This window comes from Scyliorhinus torazame, chromosome 5, assembly GCF_047496885.1.
Source record: "Scyliorhinus torazame isolate Kashiwa2021f chromosome 5, sScyTor2.1, whole genome shotgun sequence".
In the NCBI taxonomy this organism is placed as follows: domain Eukaryota; kingdom Metazoa; phylum Chordata; class Chondrichthyes; order Carcharhiniformes; family Scyliorhinidae; genus Scyliorhinus; species Scyliorhinus torazame.
Genome location: NC_092711.1, coordinates 178,912,168 through 178,933,323, shown reverse-complemented (window position 1 = coordinate 178,933,323; position 21,156 = coordinate 178,912,168). Strand labels below are relative to the sequence as shown.

General features: G+C 49.2%; 2 protein-coding genes across 3 annotated transcripts in view; one reads left to right on the top strand and one right to left on the bottom strand.

The window, feature by feature from the left end:
• Window positions 1-21,156, top strand: part of LOC140418066 (uncharacterized) — a 182,863-nt gene that overhangs the window by 75,413 nt on the left and 86,294 nt on the right.
• LOC140422509 (uncharacterized) lies at window positions 4,690-9,348 on the bottom strand. Of its 2 annotated transcripts, none has more exons than XM_072507518.1 (2): window positions 9,218-9,348; window positions 4,690-8,243 (listed from the first exon to the last, which is right to left on the bottom strand). In XM_072507518.1, exon 2 carries the CDS (start codon window positions 7,878-7,880, stop codon window positions 6,366-6,368), a length of 1,515 nt encoding a protein of 504 aa, XP_072363619.1. In that variant the 5' UTR covers window positions 7,881-8,243; window positions 9,218-9,348; the 3' UTR covers window positions 4,690-6,365. The 2 variants fall into 2 exon arrangements, with proteins under 2 accessions (XP_072363619.1, XP_072363618.1); XM_072507517.1 differs by having other exon boundaries at window positions 9,165-9,346.

Below are 21,156 nucleotides of genomic sequence, written 5' to 3'. Positions count from 1 at the left end.
TGTAGCCAATGATGACATAAAAATCAAAGCCAAAGGTCCAGCAATCTCTTCCCTGGCCTCCCATAGAATCCTAGGATAAATCCCATCAGGTCCCGGGGACTTATCTATTTTCAGCCTGTCCAGAATTGCCAACACCTCTTCCCTACGTACCTCAATGCCATCTATTCTATTAGCCTGGGGCTCAGCATTCTCCTCCACAACATTATCTTTTTCCTGAGTGAATACTGACGAAAAATATTCATTTAGTATCTCGCCTATCTCTTCAGACTCCACACACAATTTCCCATCCCTGTCCTTGACTGGTCCTACTCTTTCCCTAGTCATTCGCTTATTCCTGACATACCTATAGAAAGCTTTTGGGTTTTCCTTGATCCTTCCTGCCAAATACTTCTCATGTCCCCTCCTTGCTCGTCTTAGCTCTCTCTTTAGATCCTTCCTCGCTACCTTGTAACTATCCATCGCCCCAACCGAAACTTCACACTTCATCTTCACATAGGCCTCCTTCTTCCTCTTAACAAGAGATTCCACTTCCCTGGTAAACCACGGTTCCCTCGCTCGACGCCTTCCTCCCTGTCTGACCGGTACATACTTATCAAGAACACGCAGTAGCTGATCCTTGAACAAGCCCCACTTATCCAGTGTGCCCAACACTTGCAGCCTACTTCTCCACCTTATCCCCCCCAAGTCACGTCTAATGGCATCATAATTGCCCTTCCCCCAGCTATAACTCTTGCCCTGCGGTGTATACTTATCCCTTTCCATCATTAACGTAAACGTCACCGAATTGTGGTCACTGTCCCCAAAGTGCTCTCCTACCTCCAAATCCAACACCTGGCCTGGTTCATTACCCAAAACCAAATCCAACGTGGCCTCGCCTCTTGTTGGCCTGTCAACATATTGTTTCAGGAAACCCTCCTGCACACACTGTACAAAAAACGACCCATCTATTGTACTCGAACTATATCTTTTCCAGTCAATATTTGGAAAGTTAAAGTCTCCCATAATAACTACCCTGTTACTTTCGCTCATATCCAGAATCATCTTCGCCATCCTTTCCTCTACATCCCTAGAACTATTAGGAGGCCTATAAAAAACTCCCAACAGGGTGACCTCTCCTTTCCTGTTTCTAACTTCAGCCAATACTACCTCGGAAGAAGAGTCCCCATCTAGCATCCTCTCCGCCACCGTAATACTGCTCTTGACTAGCAGCGCCACACCTCCCCCTCTTTTGCCTCCTTCTCTGAGCTTACTAAAACACCTAAACCCCGGAACCTGCAACATCCATTCCTGTCCCTGCTCTATCCATGTCTCCGAAATGGCCACAACATCGAAGTCCCAGGTACCAACCCACGCTGCCAGTTCCCCTACCTTGTTTCGTATACTCCTGGCATTGAAGTAGACACACTTCAAACCACCTACCTGAACGCTGGCCCCCTCCTGCGACGTCAAATCTGTGCTCCTGACCTCTATACTCTCATTCTCCCTTACCCTAAAACTACAATCCAGGTTCCCATGCCCCTGCTGCATTAGTTTAAACCCCCCCAAAGAGCACTAACAAATCTCCCCCCCAGGATATTTGTGCCCCTCAGGTTCAGATGTAGACCATCCTGTCTGTAGAGGTCCCACCTTCCCCAGAAAGAGCCCCAGTTATCCAAAAATCTGAAACCCTCCCGCCTGCACCATCCCTGTAGCCACGTGTTTAAATGCTCTCTCTCCCTATTCCTCATCTCACTATCACGTGGCACGGGCAACAACCCAGAGATAACAACTCTGTTTGTTCTAGTTCTGAGCTTCCATCCTAGCTCCCTGAAAGCCTGCCTGACATCCTTGTCCCCTTTCCTACCTATGTCGTTGGTGCCAATGTGGACCACGACTTGGGGCTGCTCCCCCTCCCCCCTAAGGACCCGGGTCCTTCGACAGGTTAAGATTTCCATAAATTAAAGATTCCTTCACCCCCCAACAGACGGGGAATCGGTGGTCAATTTGCTCTGTCTTTTCGGTCGTAAAACGCCACCTTTCCCACAATGGCGTCAGCACTTAGTCTCCGAATCGGGCGATCTCTTTTGTGGGTCTAGCTCCGCGTTCTGAGTCTGCTATGGAGCACGGCGCAGCCACTGGAGGCCACCGCCATGCACGGCCTCTGACTCGGAAGTGCGGGGGCAGGTATCTGCAGCAAAAGCTGCGAGATCTACGCCAGGTCCTTGCTAGCCCCCTACAGGGCTAGGAATTTGTGTCCCTTTGATGCCAGGTTTTCTGGCGTAAAACTCTACCGTTTTGACGCCGGCGTGGGGACATAGTCCCAATAATGGAGAATCCAGCCCCCTGTTCCTTTAATCAGAGAGACCCCATCTCTGGAAGAGAGCTGAGATCCTGTCCCTTTAATCAGGGAGAAATCCTGTTCCTTTAATCAGACTCCGGTCCTGTCCCTTTAATCAGAGAGCCCCTGTCCCTGGAACAGAACAGAGATTCTGTCCCTTTAATCAGAGAGACCCTGTCCCTGGAACGGAACAGAAATCCTGTCCCTTTAATCAGAGAGAGATCCTGTCCCTTTAATCAGAGAGAGATCCTGTCCATGGAACAAATCAGAAGATATCCTATCCCTTTAGCAGGGAAAGACCCTGTCCCTTTAATCAGAGAGATTCTGCCATCAGAGAGCGAGAGACCATCTTCCACTGACCAGAAAAGTCTCAGCGATGGTCAAAGTCATTCTGAAATTCCAACCCGTCTATTACTTCACAGTGAATCGTGTTCCTGTGCCCAGAAACTCCACCTCCAGCACTCGATTAGTCGAGGATTCACAAATCCCTCTGAAATTCCAGGCTTTCTGATCCTGCAAAGAGCTCTCACATTGTTACAATCCCAGCTGATGTAATTACTGAACAAGTCAGATCCCAGAATGGAACCTGGATTGAACGATCACTATTTTTATTTTGTTTAGAAACGTGGAGAGTATTTACTGAACAGATGCACAGGGGTCTGCTGTTAATATTCAAAAAGGATGAAACATTTATTGAACAAGGAACAATAACTACACTATGCTAGATAACAAACACATTGGAAAGATTTTCAATTCAGACATCAGGAGAATAATAATTCAGTCTCCCTCTTCCCTTTCATCCCAGCAGTAATCTCTACAGATCCAATTCCGCTGGAGTTGGGTTACTATTCCCACATCGAGGGAGCAGCTGATTCAGTTGCAAAAAGACTTATTTTCCCGGCAGACCGCTGTAAAATTGGTGTTGACCTGAGATCCAGAACCCTCACTCTGAATTCACTGTTACTGTAACTTCAGAGCAACACACAAACGATCCGTGAACTTATTCTCTCAGCAATTGGATAACATTTTTAAAAATTAAAATTTTTTTTAGAGTACCCAATTATTTTTTTTTCCAATCAAGGGGCAATTTGGCGTGGCCAATCCACCTAACCTGCACATCTTTTGGGTTGTGGGGATGAAACCCACGCAGACACGATGAGAATGTGCAAACTCCATGTGGACAGTGACCCGGGGCCGGGATCGAACCCGGGTCTTCAGTGCCATAGGCAGCAGTGCTAACCACTGTGACACACTGCCACCCTGCAATTGGATAACATGTCCAGCTGGAGAGAGAGAGATTTAGACTGAGGCGTCTTCACCCCGTCTCTCATACCAACTGAACTCAAACTGCCTTTCTATTTCTCCCTACGTGGCTGTGGACCTCCTGTTGATAGGCAACAGTAGTTTCTTTATCTATTTTGTTTTAACTTCTGTAAGCTACTCACCGCCTTGATAACCCAGCTCTTCAATTCAAGAGTCAGATAACCTCATTCAGATTCTGTGAACAAAATCCCAGACCCGCTGGTCCCAACTCTAAAGAGAAACCAAAATCCAGGCTTCACCTTTCCGAACACACAAAATATAAGAAATAAATTCTTCTTAAAGCTTTAGCTTATTCCCAATAAACACACATTTAACTTACTTAAAACTACCTGCAATTCTGAATATCTCCACAAGAATCCCTTTTCTTCGGAAATTTTGTAGGTTCATTCACTTTCTTTTGGGACCAACCCAAGTGTATGCCACAGCCCTCTGGAATGTACATTTCTCCCCAGGTTCGTAGTCTGGCACTTAGACTTACTGAGTTTATTTTTCTCCGTGAATGTTCCACTGCCTTCTCCAGCTGACTTTGGACAGACCAACTGCTTTTCCTCGGTCGGCTCCCACAGCAGTTTCCAAGCTCACTGTTCAAGCTGACTGCTTTCAGCCACAAGGCTAACTGCCTTCCACTGTGGGGACCCCAAGAGATTCCTTCCTCTAGCTTCAAACTGGGTAAACTTTCCAACTTCTTTTTCTGTCGTGAAACACAAGTAAATTGTAGCTGACTGACAGAAACCTACTTTTCGGGAAGAAATGATTTAGTGACATTATACTATGAAAAAATCATATGTTAGTCATGACAGCAGAGAACGCAGAGAGCATGGGAATGGATCAGATGAGGAAGTCAGTATTCAAACTGACTATCTAAATTGCAGAATAGACTCATTGTTATCATTACTGTGTTGCTCTGTTTATCTGGTTATAAATATGGCGGTCAATATGGTCGCCTTCCTTAATTCTAATTATATTTACTTTAGAGTCGCCAGGTATCTCTCGATACCGCCACAAGGTTCAAACCCGAATACTGATCAAAGAGCCAATACACCAGTTAGTTAGTTCGAAGTCAATACGATTTATTTACACACACAGTTAGATCTACTCATGCACAACAGTACTGCAAACTAAACTATCTCTAACGCTAATGCCTATATTTAACTTCGGGCGCCCACTTAGTCAGAGGAACAATGGCCGTTGTTCGGATCTGAGGCTGTTGGGTTCGAAGAGAAACAGGAGAACAGCTAAGGTTGTCCGTCTGGTAACGAGCGTTGACCTTGAACTTACTTGCTTCTGGTGATGCTGGTGGATGGGTCTCTCCACCTGAGAGCCAAATCCAAGGGAGCGAATCTCTCGTGGGGGTTCCTGCTTATACTTGGAGGGGCTTCGCGCGCTTTTAGGCGGGCCTTAATCTTGGTCCCAATTAATTGGGCCACTTCTCGATCACCGTTATCGATCTTGACCAACAAAGGGGTGGGTGCCCTGGTGGCTGGGCGTGTCCTAGGTGGCCGTTGGCCTTGCTTTGTTTGTGCTTTTCGGTTGGGGAACTGGCGCCGCGAGGTCTGCAATAGTATCGGTTACCTAAGTGTCATTCCTTTGTTTCCCGGAGATGGCCCATCAATATGCTAATCAACCCATAGTTTCAATTCTGTCTGGGAGCTGTTTCCCAAATATACATTCAGGCTCTGTGCCTGCTTGTTTTCTAGAATTGTCCACAGTTCCCTATATTCTTTGCGAGCGTCCATTTTGTATTCTGAAAGCGGCCATCCCAGATGGCTACAACTGGGCAAACATCCCAGTTTTAGAAAACATGGGAGGAAACAGGTGGCTCAATCACACCATATTATGGAAACATAGAGAGGTTTTCCCGTGCCATATTATCTCTTAAAAGTTAATAGATAGACAGACATTTCTATCAATTAGATAAATTATAATTATTTTAACCCAATCACAGTCAGAAAGGGGACAGAGCCTAAAAAGATTATGATTTCCTTAAGAGGCGAGGAGATACCTTTGCTCGCTCTCTCTGAATTCACCTTTAACTGAACCTTTGAAACCTATTCCTACTTTACTTTGCAACCAGCTATTTCCTTTTGTTTCATTTTTGTATTGTGCATTTTGATCTGAAGAAATTACCACAAACTGAATTGTATTTTGAATTCAACTAAACCATCTGTATTTGCGTTGGACAAACAAGTTTCTAGATTCTGTATTCGCATAAAATTTGACTTGATCAGTAGACTTTAAAACTGACATAAAGCTATACTTGACTTCACCCAAGAAGCTCAGTCTCGAGTTCTGTAAGATTAATATATAGTGCGGCGACACATAAATATATTAACAAAGTCCAGATCCATCACTGACCAAAGATCAAATCTGTAACTATGTTCTGTGAAAAACACACAGATAAATTTAAGAAATGAACATTCTATCCCCCTGCAAACCATAACCATGGCAATGTGGCATGTCTGTGGAGGTTCTAAACAGAAATGTATTCAAATTGTAATTAAGCTTAATCCCATCTTTTGATGTTATGATCCATATCAAATATTAAACAATATGTTTTGCAACAGGATACAAAGAGCATCAGCCCACTGGAAGCAAAGTCATGAGACCGGCCAGTCCAGCAGAAAGAAACCCTCCGACTCTCCCACTTCACCAAGTGTCAGAATGAACATGGTCCACATCTGGATGTGATTAACAGCAGCAAGGCAGCAGAATCCAACCCTTGTAATCAATTGTGGACTCGTTGGTGTCTCCGCAAGTGGGATGAATGAGCGAATCCCTTCCCACACAGGGAACAGATGAACGGCCTATCCCCAGTGTGAATTCGCTGGTGTGTCAACAAATTAGAGAGAGCACTGAATCCCTTCCCACAGTCAGAGCAGGTGAATGGTCTCTCCCCGGTGTGAATTCGCTGGTGTGTCAGCAGGGTGGATAAATGAGTGAAGCTCTTCCCACAGTCAGAGCAGGTGAACGGCTTCTCCCCAGTGTGAATTCGCTGGTGTGTCCGCAGGTTTGATGGATCTTTGAATCTCTTCCCACACTCGTTGCAGGTGAATGGCCTTTCCCCAGTGTGAGCTCGCTGGTGTTTCATCAGGGTGGATGAATCTTTAAAACTCTTCCCACACTGAGAGCAAGTAAATGGCCTCTCCGCACTGTGAACCCGCTGGTGAGCCAGCAGGCTTGATGAGGAACAGAATCGCTTTCCACATATGGAGCAGCTGAACGGCCTCTCCCCGGTGTGAACTTGCTGGTGTGTTGTCAGATGGGATGAATTACTGAAATCTTTCCCACACTCCGAGCAGGTAAATGGTCGCTCCCCAGTATGAACTCTCTGGTGTATCTGGAGGTGGCTCAAACGGCTGAATGTTTTCATACACTCGGAGCAGGTGTATGGCCTCTCCTTGGTGTGAACTTGCTTGTGTGTCCGCAGGTTGGACGAGTGAGTGAATCCCTTGCCACAGTCAGTGCAGGTGAACGGTCTCTCCCCCGTGTGAATTCGCTGGTGTGACTGCAGTCTGCAAAACTCAGTGAATCCCTTCCCACACTCAGTGCAGGTGAACGGTCTCTCCTCGGTGTGAACTCGCTGATGTGTCAGCAGGCTGGATGAACGAGTGAATCCCTTCCCGCACTGAGAACAGGTGAACGGCCTCTCCCCTGTGTGAACTCGCTGGTGTGTCTGTAGGTTGGATAGATCGTTGAATCCCTTCCCACACTGAGAGCAGGTAAATAGCCTCACCCTGGTGTGAACCTGCTGGTGTTTGAGCAGGTTACATGATTGAATGAATCCCTTCCCACACAAGGAGCAGGTGAACGGCCTCTCCCCAGTGTGAACTCGCTGGTGGTTCCGCAGGGTGGATGAATCAGTAAATCCCTTCCCACACACATAGCAGCTAAATGGCCTCTCACCGGTGTGAATACGCTGGTGGGTTAGCAGGTTAGATGTATGTCTGAATCCCTTCCCACACACGGAGCAGGGAAACGGCCTCTCCCCGGTGTGAACTCGCCAATGTGAATCTAGATGAGATGAATCATTGAATCCTTTCCCACAAATAGAGCAGCTGATCGGCTTCTCCACAGCATGAACCCGCTGGTGTGCTTGCATCTGGGATGAACCACTGAATCCCTTCCCACACTCAGAGCAGGTGAACGGCCTCTCTCCAGTGTGACTGCGTCGATGAGCTTCCAGTTGTGATGGGGCTTTGAATCCCTTCCCACAGTCCCCACATTTCCACGGTTTCTCCATGCTGCTGGTGTCCTTGTGTCTCTCCAGGTTAGACAATTAGTTGAAGCCTTCGTCCACATAGAGATCACATGTACAGTCTCTCTCTGCTGTGAATGGTATAATGTTTTTTCAGGCTGTGTAACTGGTTATAGTTCTTTTCACAGTCAATGCTCTGAAACACTCTCACTCGGGTGTGTGTGCGCCTCGGTGCTTTTCCAGTAACAATGATGCTTAAAAGCTTCTGAAGCAGACAAAACTGACATATATTCTTCCTTGTAGCTTCAAAGACCGATGATATTTAGGTTTGAATGAATCGAGTGAGTCCGCCAGAATAGACGTGATGTTTGATTACAGATTTCTATCTGTAACTCTTCTTCTTATATCCTGTACAAACAAAAGTCATCCCTGTCAGTACAGGATAGAAATTCAAAACAGACAATTCTCACTCTGCTGGATCTAATATTCACCCTCCTAATTCTTCGAAGGTGCTGATTCACAGTGATCAACAAATCCCTTACTTTTCCTGACAGGTCATAGGTTAGGGTCTGAAAATCTCCATGCAGTTGCTAGCTATATGTATGTCTGTATTACTGGACTAAATCTGTGTGCAATATACAAAACTGCGTCCCTTGATGAGAGATACAGGGGTTTTGAGGAAGAGCTTTTCTTCGGCAGTAACTGATCATGACCTTGAACTTTCTGTTTGGGAGGCCAACCTCCCAAACTTTGGGCAGCACGGTAGCATAGTGGTTAGCACAATTGCTTCACAGCTCCAGGGTCCCCCAGGTTCGATTCCGGCTTGGGTCACTGTCTGTGCGGAGTCTGCACATCCTCCCCGTGTGTGCGTGGGTTTCCTCCGCGTGCTCCGGTTTCCTCCCACAGCCCAAAGATGTGCAGGTTAGGTGGATTGGCCGTTCTAAATTGCCCTTAGTGTCCAAAATTGCCCTTAGTGTTGGGTGGGGTTGCTGGGTTGTGGGGATTGGGTGGAGGCGTTGACCTTGGGTACGGTGCTCTTTCCAAGGGCCGGTGCAGACTCGATGGGCCGAATGGCCTCCTTCTGCACTGTAAATTCTATGATAATCCATGAACCAAATCAGAGATGATCAATAATTTGAGACTGAAATTGAATGCACACTTGAAGCTGGTGTTAAGTTGCCTTCTTGAACCTCAACAGCTTGTTTATGCCATTTGGCCCATTAAACATTTTGCAAAGTCCCCATCTGCAGTCGCTCAGCTGGTCGCCCAGAGACAATTGCAGAAAGGGTACTCAATACAATGTTAAAAATGATAATAAATATAATTTACCAGATAATCATAAATATCGAATATGTACCACATAAAACAACACATCCCCAGACCTTCCTGCCTTGTCCACTTAAATGTCAGTCATCCCCTGGGAAACAACCGCTTTGAGAGCACTGGGCTCCCCCTCCCCCACACCTCCTGGAGACAAGGTTTCCAGGCAACCGGCTGACGGCTCCAGCCTCCGCTCAGTGACCTCCCCCTCCCCCCGGCCCGGGACGGCGCATGTCCAAGGGAGAGGGGCGCTTGCGCATGTGCGGGTGGTGCCCCGCCTCCCTCTCCCCCCCCATTGACCAGCTGAGATGTTGACCAATGGGAAAAATTGGAAGACTCGTCCTCCAGCCAATCAGAGCGCGGGCCTTGTGTGAATGAAGATTGAGCTTCGCCCAGATTGAAACCTCCTCCTGTCTGCAACATCTGTGAGTAAAACACTTTCTTTTCTCCCCCTTTCCATTTCTTTTCTCATTCTCGCCTTCAATTGGTCACTTGCAGCAACTGAGGGGAAAGGAAGTGAACCCAGGGAGGGTGCAGACTCTGCAAAGCTTGGCCCAGGTCTCTCTCTCTTAAAGACATTGACATCCTTTGCTCCCTCAGCTTGACACATTTATTTGTTTGGCTAAAAGGATGGCCTCTTTCCCAATGTCCACAATAAAAGGGCTGCTTTTCCCAGGCGATGGCTGACAATTAAGGGGACAGTAAATTAGATCATAGAATTTACAGTGCAGAAGGAGGCCATTCGGCCCAACAAGTCTGCACCGGTCCTTGGATAGAACACCCTACACATAAGTCCACACACCTAAACCACACATCTTTGGACTGTGGGAGGAAACTGGAACACCTGGAGGAAACCCACACAGACACAGGGAGAACGTGCAGACTCCGCACAGACAGTTACCCAAGCCAGGAATTGAACCTGGGACCCTGGCACTCTGAAGCAACAATGCAAACCACTGTGCTACCGTGCCGCCCACAGTAAACATCACTCTGAGTACAGACACTGAGAAAGGCTCCTGCCAGTGAGAGGCTTCACTAAAAACAATCCATTTTATATTCTTCAGCTCACCCAAAGATGGAAATTTCAGCACATGTTTCTCCATCTTGTAATTTTTTAATGTTAAGCCTGTCAAATGTCCTCGACCTTTGGACGTTTCATTTCAGAATTCAGCTCGAAGACATCCAAGCTTGTATCCAGCCTCGTCCGTGTGCTCAGCCATACTAATTGGCCAATTCAAGTTTGCAGCTACTCAGTCCCAGCTTTGGAAACATCGTCATCTTTCTGTGAGGCGCCGGCACCATTGACTGTGACAGGGTTCATACTGTCTCCATGAGATTGTTGATGTAAAGTCACGTCAGACCCACACTGTCCGATTTCCAATCCAATTTATTTAAAGGTTCCAGGAGCCCGACTCCAAACCTTAAATGTTGTTCTGATCCAAGGGTGGCACAGTGGCGCAATGGTTAGCACTGCTGACTACGGCAATGAGGACCCGGGTTCAATCCCGGCCCCGGGTCACTGTCTGTGTGGAGTTTGCACATTCTTCCCATGTCTGTGTGGGTTTCACCCCCACAACCCAAATGATGTGCAGGTTAGGTGGATTGGCCTCGCTAAATTGCCCCTTAATTGGGAAAAAATAATTGGGTACTCTAATTTTAAAAATGTTGTTCTGTTCCTGTCAGTAACATTGTTTTGGAACTCACTAGTACCACCACGTAGGCAGTCATCAACATGCATCATAAAGATGCCTGAGAGTTTCCCGCCATGGTACCAATAAAGCATGGCAGCTTCTGCCTTCAGGTAGAGACAACCCGACTTGGACAAAACTGATCTAACTGAGAAGTACCATACACTCTGAAACGTCATTCAAAACATAGACAACTGTATTCCAAAGTCTTCCTTCTACATCTGGCACCTTCTTAGGAGATTGCAGGTGATCTCTAGCAGTAATGCAGTTTTTTTATCTATTGACTTAGATTCCCAAGAAAACATCACGAAAAGGAATGATAAAAAATGACCTTTCCCGCTTGGGCGAGTCCACTCTGACCTCTTTACCTCCTAAGGGTTCTTCAAATCCCCGAGCCACTAACCTCATTACATCATCCTCATCCCACTCAAATCCCATAATGGGCGACATGGTAGCACAGTAGTTAGCACTGTTGTTTCACAGCGCCAGGGTCCCAGGTTCGATTCACGGCTTGGCTCACTGTCTGTGTGGAGTCTGCACGTTCTCCCAGTGTCCGCGTGGGTTTTCTCTGGGCGCTCCGGTTTCCTCCCACAAGTCCCGAAAGACGTGCTTGTTAGGTAAATTGGGCATTCTGAATTCTCCCTCTGTGCATCCGAACAGGCGCCAGAATGTGGCGACTAGGGGCTTTTCACAGTAACTTCATTGCCGTGTTAATGTAAGTCTACTTGTGACACTAATAAAGATTGTGATTATTATTATCTTACTTTAAGTTTAAACACAATCAGACAGATTCTCGGTTCCTGAGACTAAGTGTTGACGCCTGGACAGCATTAGTGGAGTTCTACTGTTTGCGGGGAAAGAATCTTAGGAAAATCACTCCGCACTTGGGTTTGTTCCAAAAGTCAAAAGGTTTATTGATTACCCCAGCGGAGAGTAAACCTTCGGTCAAAGCCAAGCTTCTCTCAGCAGAACAGAAAAAAACATCATTCTTTGTACATTTTCAAATACTTAACAGCCCATCTCGGCTGGACATGATCTAATCATTGTGATTATAGATTACATACATTGACTATTAGATCCAATGAAATTTGTTATTGGGCAGCGTGGCACTGCGTGATCAGCTCTTGGACAGTTGAGAACTTGTGGATGGTCTTCTGATGTTATCCAGACACCCTTTATCTTTGTCCTTGTTTGTTTGTTTATACAATAATAATAATAATCACCTATTGTCACGAAAAGGCCCTAGTCGCCACATTCCGTCGCCTGTTCGGGCAGGCCGGTACGGGAATTGAACCCGCACTGTTGGCATTGTTCTGCATTACAAGCCAGTTGTTTAGCCCACTGTGCTAAACCAGCCCCTGCAATCCCCCATCTTAACCTTGTTCCTGACTGGAACCATTGTCCGTATTCATAACGGCTGTCTGGGGACTACTGATAAGGAGTGTTTCTGTGTGAACCTGTCTTCCGAAAGAATATGGCCAAGTTAGCTGGCTACGTCCCATTCTGCCTCCCGAACATTTCACTGTTAACAAAGATTTGTACGCTATCTTACTGTTATGCTTTAAGACTACCGTTACTACTTGCTGCCGCTACTATTATGCTTTAAAAATACATGCTGAATTGTTAGTATTTGCTGCAGGTGTCTCGGCCCAGGGAATACACTTTAACAATCCTCTCTTTCGCTAAGCTAAACCGAGTACCCCATCAACCGACACCAACTGTAATTCATAGCTCGAGTTTTAATTGCTTTTCCCTGCCACCCGGTATTCCTTGCCTCAATTCATGCTGGCCAGTCACGTGATTTCAGGAATTCCGGTCATTTAGATTAAATTGATATATTCCAATTTAACCCGTCCCTCGAGTATGCAAACCTACTTACTGCTTCTCAACTGGCTTCTATTACCTTTCATCGCACATACTGCCATTATACCCCATGATAGTGCTAAGATCAGTTGTACCATGTTGCTCTCTTTGGTTGGCTCTGAATATGGCAATCAATATGGTCGCCTTCCTTAATCCTAATTATGTTTGCTGAAGAGTCGCCAGGTATCTTTCGATACCACCACAAGGGTCAAACCCGAATACTGATCAAAGAGCCAATACACCAGTTTGTTAGTTCAAAGACAATACTATTTATTTACACACACAGTAATATCTACTCATGCACAAAGTACGACAGACTAAACTATCACTACTGCTAAAGCCTATACTTAGCTTTGGGCGCCCACTCAGTCAGAGGAACAATGGCCATTGTTCGGTTCTGAGGCTGCTGGGGTCGAAGTGATGAAGGGGAACAGCTAAGGTCGTCCGTCTGGTTGCGAGTGTTGACCTTGGACTTACTTCTGGTGCAGCTAGTGGACTGGTCTCTCCGCTGTGAGAGCCGAGTCCAAGAGAACGATTCTCTCTTGGGGCCTTCTTCTTATACCTGAAAGGGGGCTTCGCGCGCTTTTGGGCGGGCCTTGAACTTGGCCCCAATTAATTAGACCATCCGCATTGATCCTGACCAATAAAGGGGTGGGTGCCCTGATGGCTGGGCGTGTCCAAGGTGGCCATTGGCCTTGCTTTGTTTTCTGCTTTCGGTTTGGGGAACTGGCGCCGTGAGGTCTGGAGCCAGATCGGTTACTTAAGTATCTCCCTTTGTTCCTGGAGATGGGCCATCCATATACTAATAGGCCTACAGTTTCAGTCTCGTCTGGGAGCTGTTTCTCTAATATGCAGACAGGCTCTGTGCCTGCTTGCTTTCTTAACATTGTCCATTTTTCCCTGCAATCTTTGCAAATGTCCATTTTGTATTCTGGAAGTGGCCATCCCAGATGGCTGCAACCAGTAGATGTGATATTATCCTAATCCAGGGGTGGATGATCACATTCATTCCCCAGTTCCAGACCTTCTCCCACCAATTCTGGTTTCATTGTTTCCTGTCTGTGTGCGTGGTAGAGTGTAACAGACTGACCAACCCTAAGTCTTAATTCCCTTGAAACATCAGCTCAATGCGGGATGGGGGCCTGTTCTGGCTCCTCATAATCTGGTCGGTGGTCATGGAGCTTGTGGTGAACCACTGTAATAGGAGATGTAAGGTAGGACCTGCACTACAGGTTCGCCGGTAGCTCCTGCCGGCTGGCTCTGCCCAGGGAGAACTGTATAAATATGTATGACCTCCAGTGCCCTGCCATTTCGCCAGCTGCAGCAGGAGGACACGCATCTGACTGTAATAAAGTCACAGTTGTACCCAACTTTAGTCTTTGTGCAATTGATCGTGCATCAATTTATTAGTCAGATTTGCCACAGAATGGATATCAGAATTAAGCCCGATCGCCTGCAGCTGGATCCGCACTCGCCCGACGTCAGGAAAGACTTTACTCACTGGCTAGCATGTTTTGAGGCCTACATCAACGCGACGGACCCCGCGCCAACGGAGGCTCAGAACATAAACATCCTGTACTCCAGACTGAGCTCCAGCGTGTTCCCGTTGATCCAAGACATCACGAATTACACAAAAGCAATGGAATCCTCAAAGAACACTACGCGCAGAAGACGAACACGCTCTTCGCCAGGCATGTACTTGCCACCCGCTTGCAACTACCTGGTGAGTCCATTGAAGACTTCTGGCGGGACCTAATTCCACTCGTCCGGGACTGTGACTGTCAGACCGTCGCGGCCGCCGAACACGCAAATCTCCTCATGCGCGATGCCTTCGTGATGGGGATTGCGTTGGACCGCATCCGATAACGATTGCTGGAAGGGGCCACGCTCGAACTGGCGGAGACGAAAACCTGGCGCTCTCCATGACGGTCGCAACCCGTAACGTATAATCGTACCCCTCCCGCCGCGCTGCCCACCCTTCTACTCCTTCCTACCCCTCCCAGACCCCACCGACGACCTCCTCAGCCGGGGCCCTGCCTTCGCAATACGCCTGCGCCGCACGCCGATCCGCGCACCCCGGGGGTCCCTGCTGCTACTTCTGCGGTCAGCAGAAGCACCCCCGCCAACACTGCCCGGCCCGCACTGCCGTTTGTAAAGCCTGCAGTAAAAAGGCCACTTCGCGGCTGTGTGCCAGGCCCGCGCAGCGCTGCGATCGTGCCCGCTATCGCCCCCTCCCCCACGCCAGACGCACAATGGGAGTCGCCATCTTCTCCTCCCGGGTCCATGTGCGACCAATGGGCGCCGCCATCTTGTCCAGACCCCGCAATGTGCGCACCATGGGCGCTGCTATCTTGTCCCCCACAGGGTCTCCGGACATCCCGACATCGGAACCTCACACGCTCGCCACCCGAAGCTTCGATGACGTTGGACCAATCTCACTCGCACAACCTGGCCACCACGTGGACGACGGTTAAAATCAACGGCCACACGACCTCGTGCCTGCTGGACTCCAGGAGCACCGAAATCTTCGTTCACCCAGATACGGTAAGGCGCTGCTCCCTCGCGGTCCACCCTGCCAATCAAAGGATCTCCCAAGCCTCCGGATCCCACTCCGTCCCGATCCGAGGCTTTTGTACAGTCACCCTCACGGTCCAGGGCGTAGAATTTAGTAACTTCCACCTCTATGTTCTTATGAATCTCTGCGCTGCACTCCTGTTGGGCCTGGACTTCCAGTGCAACCTGCAGAGCCTCACCCTCAAATTCGGCGGGCCCTTACCACCCCTTACCGTTTGCGGCCTTGCGACCCTCAAGGTCGATCCCCCCTCCCTTTTTGCCAATCTAACTGTGGATTACAAGCCCGTTGCCACGAGGAGCAGATGGTACAGCACCCAGGACAAGACCTTCATCAGGTCCGAAGTCCAGCGGCTGCTTAAGGAGGGTATTATCGAGGCCAGCAACAGCCCCTGGAGAGCCCAAGTGGTAGTGGTTAAAACTGGGGAGAAACACAGGATGGTCGTGGACTACAGCCAGACCATCAACCGGTACACGCAGCTCGACGCGTACCCCCTCCCACGCATAGCTGATATGGTCAATCAGATTGCGCAGTACCGGGTCTTCTCAACAATTGACCTGAAATCCGCCTACCACCAGCTCCCCATCCGGAAGTCGGACGGGCCATACACTGCCTTCGAGGCGGACGGTCGCCTCTACCACTTCCTTAGGGTCCCTCTCGGTGTCACAAATGGGGTCTCGTTCTTCCAAAGAGAGATGGACTGAATGGTCGACCAGTACGGTTTGCGGGCCACCTTTCCATACTTAGATAATGTCACCATCTGCAGCCATGACCAGCAGGACCACGAGGCCAACCTCGATAAATTCCTCCGCACTGCCACTCTTCTCAACCTGACCTTCAACAAAGAGAAGTGTGTGTTCAGCACGACCCGGTTAGCCATTCTCGGCTACATCGTCCAAAACGGACTTCTCGGGCCCGACCCCGAGCGCATGCGCCCCCTCATGGAACTTCCCCTCCCCAACTGCCCAAAGGCCCTCAAACGCTGCCTGGGGTTCTTTTCCTACTACGCTCAGTGGGTCCCAAACTATGCGGACAAGGCCCGCCCACTCATTCAGTCCACCCATTTCCCCCTTGCGGCCGAGGCACAACATGCTTTTGCCCGCATCAGAGCAGACATCGCCAAGGCTGGGATGCGCGCAGTGGACGAGTCACTGCCTTTCCAAGTAGAAAGCGACGCTTCAGACGTCGCCCTTGCTGCCACTCTAAACCAGGCAGGCATTCCCGTGGCATTCTTTTCCCGCACCCTTCATACCTCTGTAATTCGACACTCATCCGTCGAGAAGGAAGCCCAAGCTATTGTTGAAGCTGTGCGGCATTGGAGGCATTACCTGGCCAGTAAGAGATTCACTCTCCTTATGGACCAACGGTCGGTAGCCTTCATGTTCAATAACACACAGCGGGGCAAGATCAAAAATGATAAAGCCTTGTGGTGGAGAATCGAGCTCTCCACCTATAATTACGAGATCTTGTATTGCTCCGGTAAACTCAACGAGCCCCCAGACACCCTCTCCCGAGGTACATGTGCCAGCGCACAAGTGGACCAACTCCGGGCCCTACACGACAGCCTTTGTCATCTGGGGGTCCCTCGATTGTACCATCTGGTCAAAGCTCGCAATCTGCCCTACTCCGTCGAGGAAGTAAGGACAGTCACCAGGGACTGCCAGGTCTGTGCGGAGTGCAAGCCCACTTCTACCGGCCAGACCGTGCGCGCCTGGTGAAGGCTTCCCGCCCCTTTGAACGCCTCAGCGTGGATTTCAAAGGGCCCCTCCCCTCCACCGACCGTAACACGTACATTCTCAGTGTGGTCGATGAGGATTCCAGATTCCCCTTCGCCATCTCATGCCCCAATATGACGTCTGCCACCGTCATCAAGGCCCTCAACACCATCTTCGCTCTGTTCGGTTTCCCCGCCTACATCCACAGTGACAGGGGATCCTCATTCATGAGCGATGAGCTGCGTCAGTTCCTGCTCAGCAGGGGTATAGCCTCCAGCAGGACGACCAGCTACAACCCCCGGGGAAACGGGCAAGTAGAACGGGAGAATGGGACGGTTTGGAGGGCCGTCCAGCTGGCCCTACGGTCCAGGAACCTCCCAGCTTCTCGCTGGCAGGAGGTCCTCCCTGACGCTCTGCACTCCATCCGGTCACTATTGTGCACCGCAACTAATAACACACCCCATGAATGTGTTTTTACCTTCCCCAGGAAGTCCACATCTGGGGTGTCGCTCCCGACTTGGCTCGCTGCTCCAGGGCCGGTCCTTCTCCGTAGGCACGTCCAACTCCACAAGGCGGACCCCTTGGTGGACAGGGTTCACCTGCTCCACACCAACCCTCAATATGCCTACGTTGAGTTCCCCGACGGCCACCAAGATACTGTCTCACTCAGGGACCTGGCACCGTCAGGTTCCACCCCAACACACACCTCCACCAATGCACCCCCCCCCCCCACCATCTCCCACCGCGCCGCCAATATTGACCCCACCAGACCCCCCCCACCCCCCTCCCCTTTTCCGAACAAGAGGACGAAGAGGACTTCTGCACGCTCCCGGAGTTCCCCGATGACTGGCCAGCTTCAGCACCGCCACCACCGCCATCGGTGCCACCTCCACCACCGCCAGCACCGACTTCGCCGCCACCGTTACGCCGATCCCAACAAAGCACCAGACCGGCTGAACCTTTGACGCCCTCCGGACCGTCAACATGGACTTTTCTTTCCCTACTACTGGACATAATTGCACTCATTGTATATAGTTTCACGTCACCCCCGCCGGACTCATTTTGAACAGGGGGTGAATGTGGTGAACCACTGTAATAGGAGATGTAAGGTAGGACCTGCTCTACAGGTTCGCCGGTAGCTCCTGCCGGCTGACTCCGCCCACGGAGAACTGTATAACCTCCAGTGCCCTGCCATTTCGCCAGCTGCAGCAGGAGGCCACGCATCTGACTGGAATAAAGCCACAGTTGTACCCGACTTTAGTCTTTGTGCAATTGATCATGCATCAGAGCTGATCAATGGCGTTTGCATGGATTGCCTCACGGGGCATGGCAATTCCTCAGGCTGGGTTGAGGTCTTTATGGGGCATGGTGTCAAAGGGGGAGGGAAGCAAATATATACAGATAATGCAGCTGCTCTTACCTCCTCATAGTAACTGCATCCCTTTTTTAAGTGGGACTGTTGTTTGGGGTCCAACAGATTATCCAGAAAGTAGATCTATCCGGCCTTTTAATGTATTTTTGATGGATACAGCTAATCCTTGCATCAATCGAACACCCTGCACACACACACTGTTTTTCCCCGAATGTACTTGTAGCCATGCATTAGAATAAGTCCTGTCTTTGTTCCAATTTTTGGTAGCTAGGATACAGATCCCGTCAGTAAAATTATATAAAGCCCCATAGTTCAGATTTGAAAAAATAAAAATGAAAATTGCTTATTGTCACAAGTAGGCTTCAAATGAAGTTACTGTGAAAAGCCCCTAGTCGCCACATTCTGGCGCCTGTTCGGGGATATGTTCCATTCTGTATCCATTCATATAGTTCCATTCGTCCTGCGTTTGTTGCAAATCCAGTGGCAGATCTTCATTCTTGGGTATCTGCAGCTGTTCCAGGGCTCCGATAGCCACTGTGCTCCCTTCATTGGGGTAGGTTATCATCTGAAAATTTTAAGAAAAGGGTCCTGGTCATCACCAGGGGGTTCGGTTTTGCCCGTTTCACGTTCCTCCTGCATGTGCCGAACACGTCCTGTTATTCAGGTGTTAGTAGCTCTCATATTTTACAACCTTATCATTTCTATTTCCTCGGGGAGAATGTGCAAACTCCACACGGACAGTGACCCAAAGCCGGGATCAAACCTGGGACCTCGGCGCCATGAGGCAGCAGTGCTAATCACTGCGCCACCATGCTTCCCTAATCGGGCTGACTCTTGCTGTATAATTGAAAGTCTACAAATAAAGTCTTGAAGCGACTGCAAATCTTGTTCCAGTTGCAGTTACTTCCAAATCAAAACACAAAATATCCATTCTGCTTCAGGCAAAGTGGGTTAATTAATCCTACATATCTGACAATAGACAAAACTTAAAGATTTGTTAAACTCTGCACATCTTTCTTTGGGTTGTTAAGGCGTAACCCACTCAAACACGGGGAGAATGTGCAAACTCCACACGGACAGTGACCCAGGGCCGAGATCGAACCTGGGACCTCGGCGCTGTGAGGCAGCTGTGCTACCACTGTGCCACCGTGCTGCCCTCCATTAACACTGCTTGGTTCTACTCGTATGTTTCGGTAGTTGGAACACGTTCACTTAGGCCAACCATCCCGCATGTACTTTAACATTCGTTGGTTAGTTTTGTCCTTTCTTGTTTCTTCTTTGATTAACTTCGACTTGTTTCCAGACACAGGTAGGTTTTCTTCAATGAGAGTTGCTTGAGCTTCAATAGCTAAAACACGACTATTCTCTATCTCGCCTAACAACCTTCTCCCCGAATCAAGAATATCATGTGATCCACGTGTATGTGCTTGATCACCATCGAGTAGTTGGATGCAGTTACAGCAAATTGTTAACCCTTCATTATTCTTACAATATACGCATTGCCACGCACCCTTCTTTTGTTTTAACAAGAAACATGGGGCGGGATTCTCCGTAATCGCCGATGTCCGCCGACCGGCGCCAAAAAGGCACGAATCAGTCCGGCATCGCGCCGCCCCAAAGGTGCGGAATCCTCCGCATCTTGAGCGGCCGAGCCCTTACCTTGAGGGGCTAGGTCCGCGCCGGACTGATTTCCGCCCCGCCAGCTGGCGGGAAAGGCCTTTGGTGCCCCGCCAGCCAGCGCGGAAATGACTGCATGCTCAGTGGAGGGGGTCTCTTCTGCCTCCGCCGTAGTGGAGACCATGGCGAAGGCGGAAGGAAAAGACTGCCCCCACGGCACAGGCCCGCCCGCGGATCGGTGGGCCCCGATCGCCCCGCCCCCCCCCCCCAGGACCCCGGAGCCCGCCCGCGCCGCCGTGTCCCGCCGTTCAAAAGGTGGTTTAATCCACGCCGGCGGGACAGGCATTCCAGCAGCGGGAATTCGGCCCATCGCGGGCCGGAGAATCGCCGGGGGGGGGGGGCCCGCCAACCGGCGAGGCGCGATTCCCACCCCCGCCGAATATCCGGTGCTGGAGAATTCGGCAACCGGCGGGGGCGGGATTCACGCCAGCCCCCGGCGATTCTCCGACCGGGTCGGAGAATCCCGCCCATGATCAGGGACCTATTTTATTTACCCATCTCTCATTTACACGTATTTCTCAGACTGTTCCCTTCTGTTGTGTCAGGGATACTGTTCTAATTAAAAATTAAAAACACAAATTACTTCCCCAGAAAGTTAAACCATAGTAAATGTACAAACATTCACATAAAACAAACAAAAGGCACAGCTTCTCACAGCTCGTAAATATCACAGTTAGCCGTTAGCCTTCGCTCACCCTAACCCTAACCCTAACCCTTCGCTCACAGATTCGAAAACAGATAGAACAATTTCACAATCGCTTGATTAAAATACTAAACAAGGTTTGGGGCAGCACGGTGGCGCAGTGAGTAGCACTGCAGCCTCACGACGCCGAGGTCCCAGGTTCGATCCCGGCTCTGGGTCACTGTCCGTGTGGAGTTTGCACATTCTCCCCGTGTTTGTGTGGGTTTCGCCCCCACAACCCAAAGATGTGCAGGGTCGGTGGATTGGCCACGCTAAATTGCCCCTTAATTGGAAAAAATGAATTGGGTACTCTAAATTTATTTTCAAAAATACTAAACAAGATTTATTTTAGTTATTTCATTCCATTTAAGTCAATTTCCAATGACTGATTTTATAGGCTATTCTTCGTGGATTTAAAACCATTCTCATGTT

Bases quoted from the DNA above. Each gene is read 5' to 3' on its own strand.
- LOC140422509 (XM_072507518.1), bottom strand. From the start codon at position 7,880: ATGGAGAAACCGTGGAAATGTGGGGACTGTGGGAAGGGATTCAAAGCC.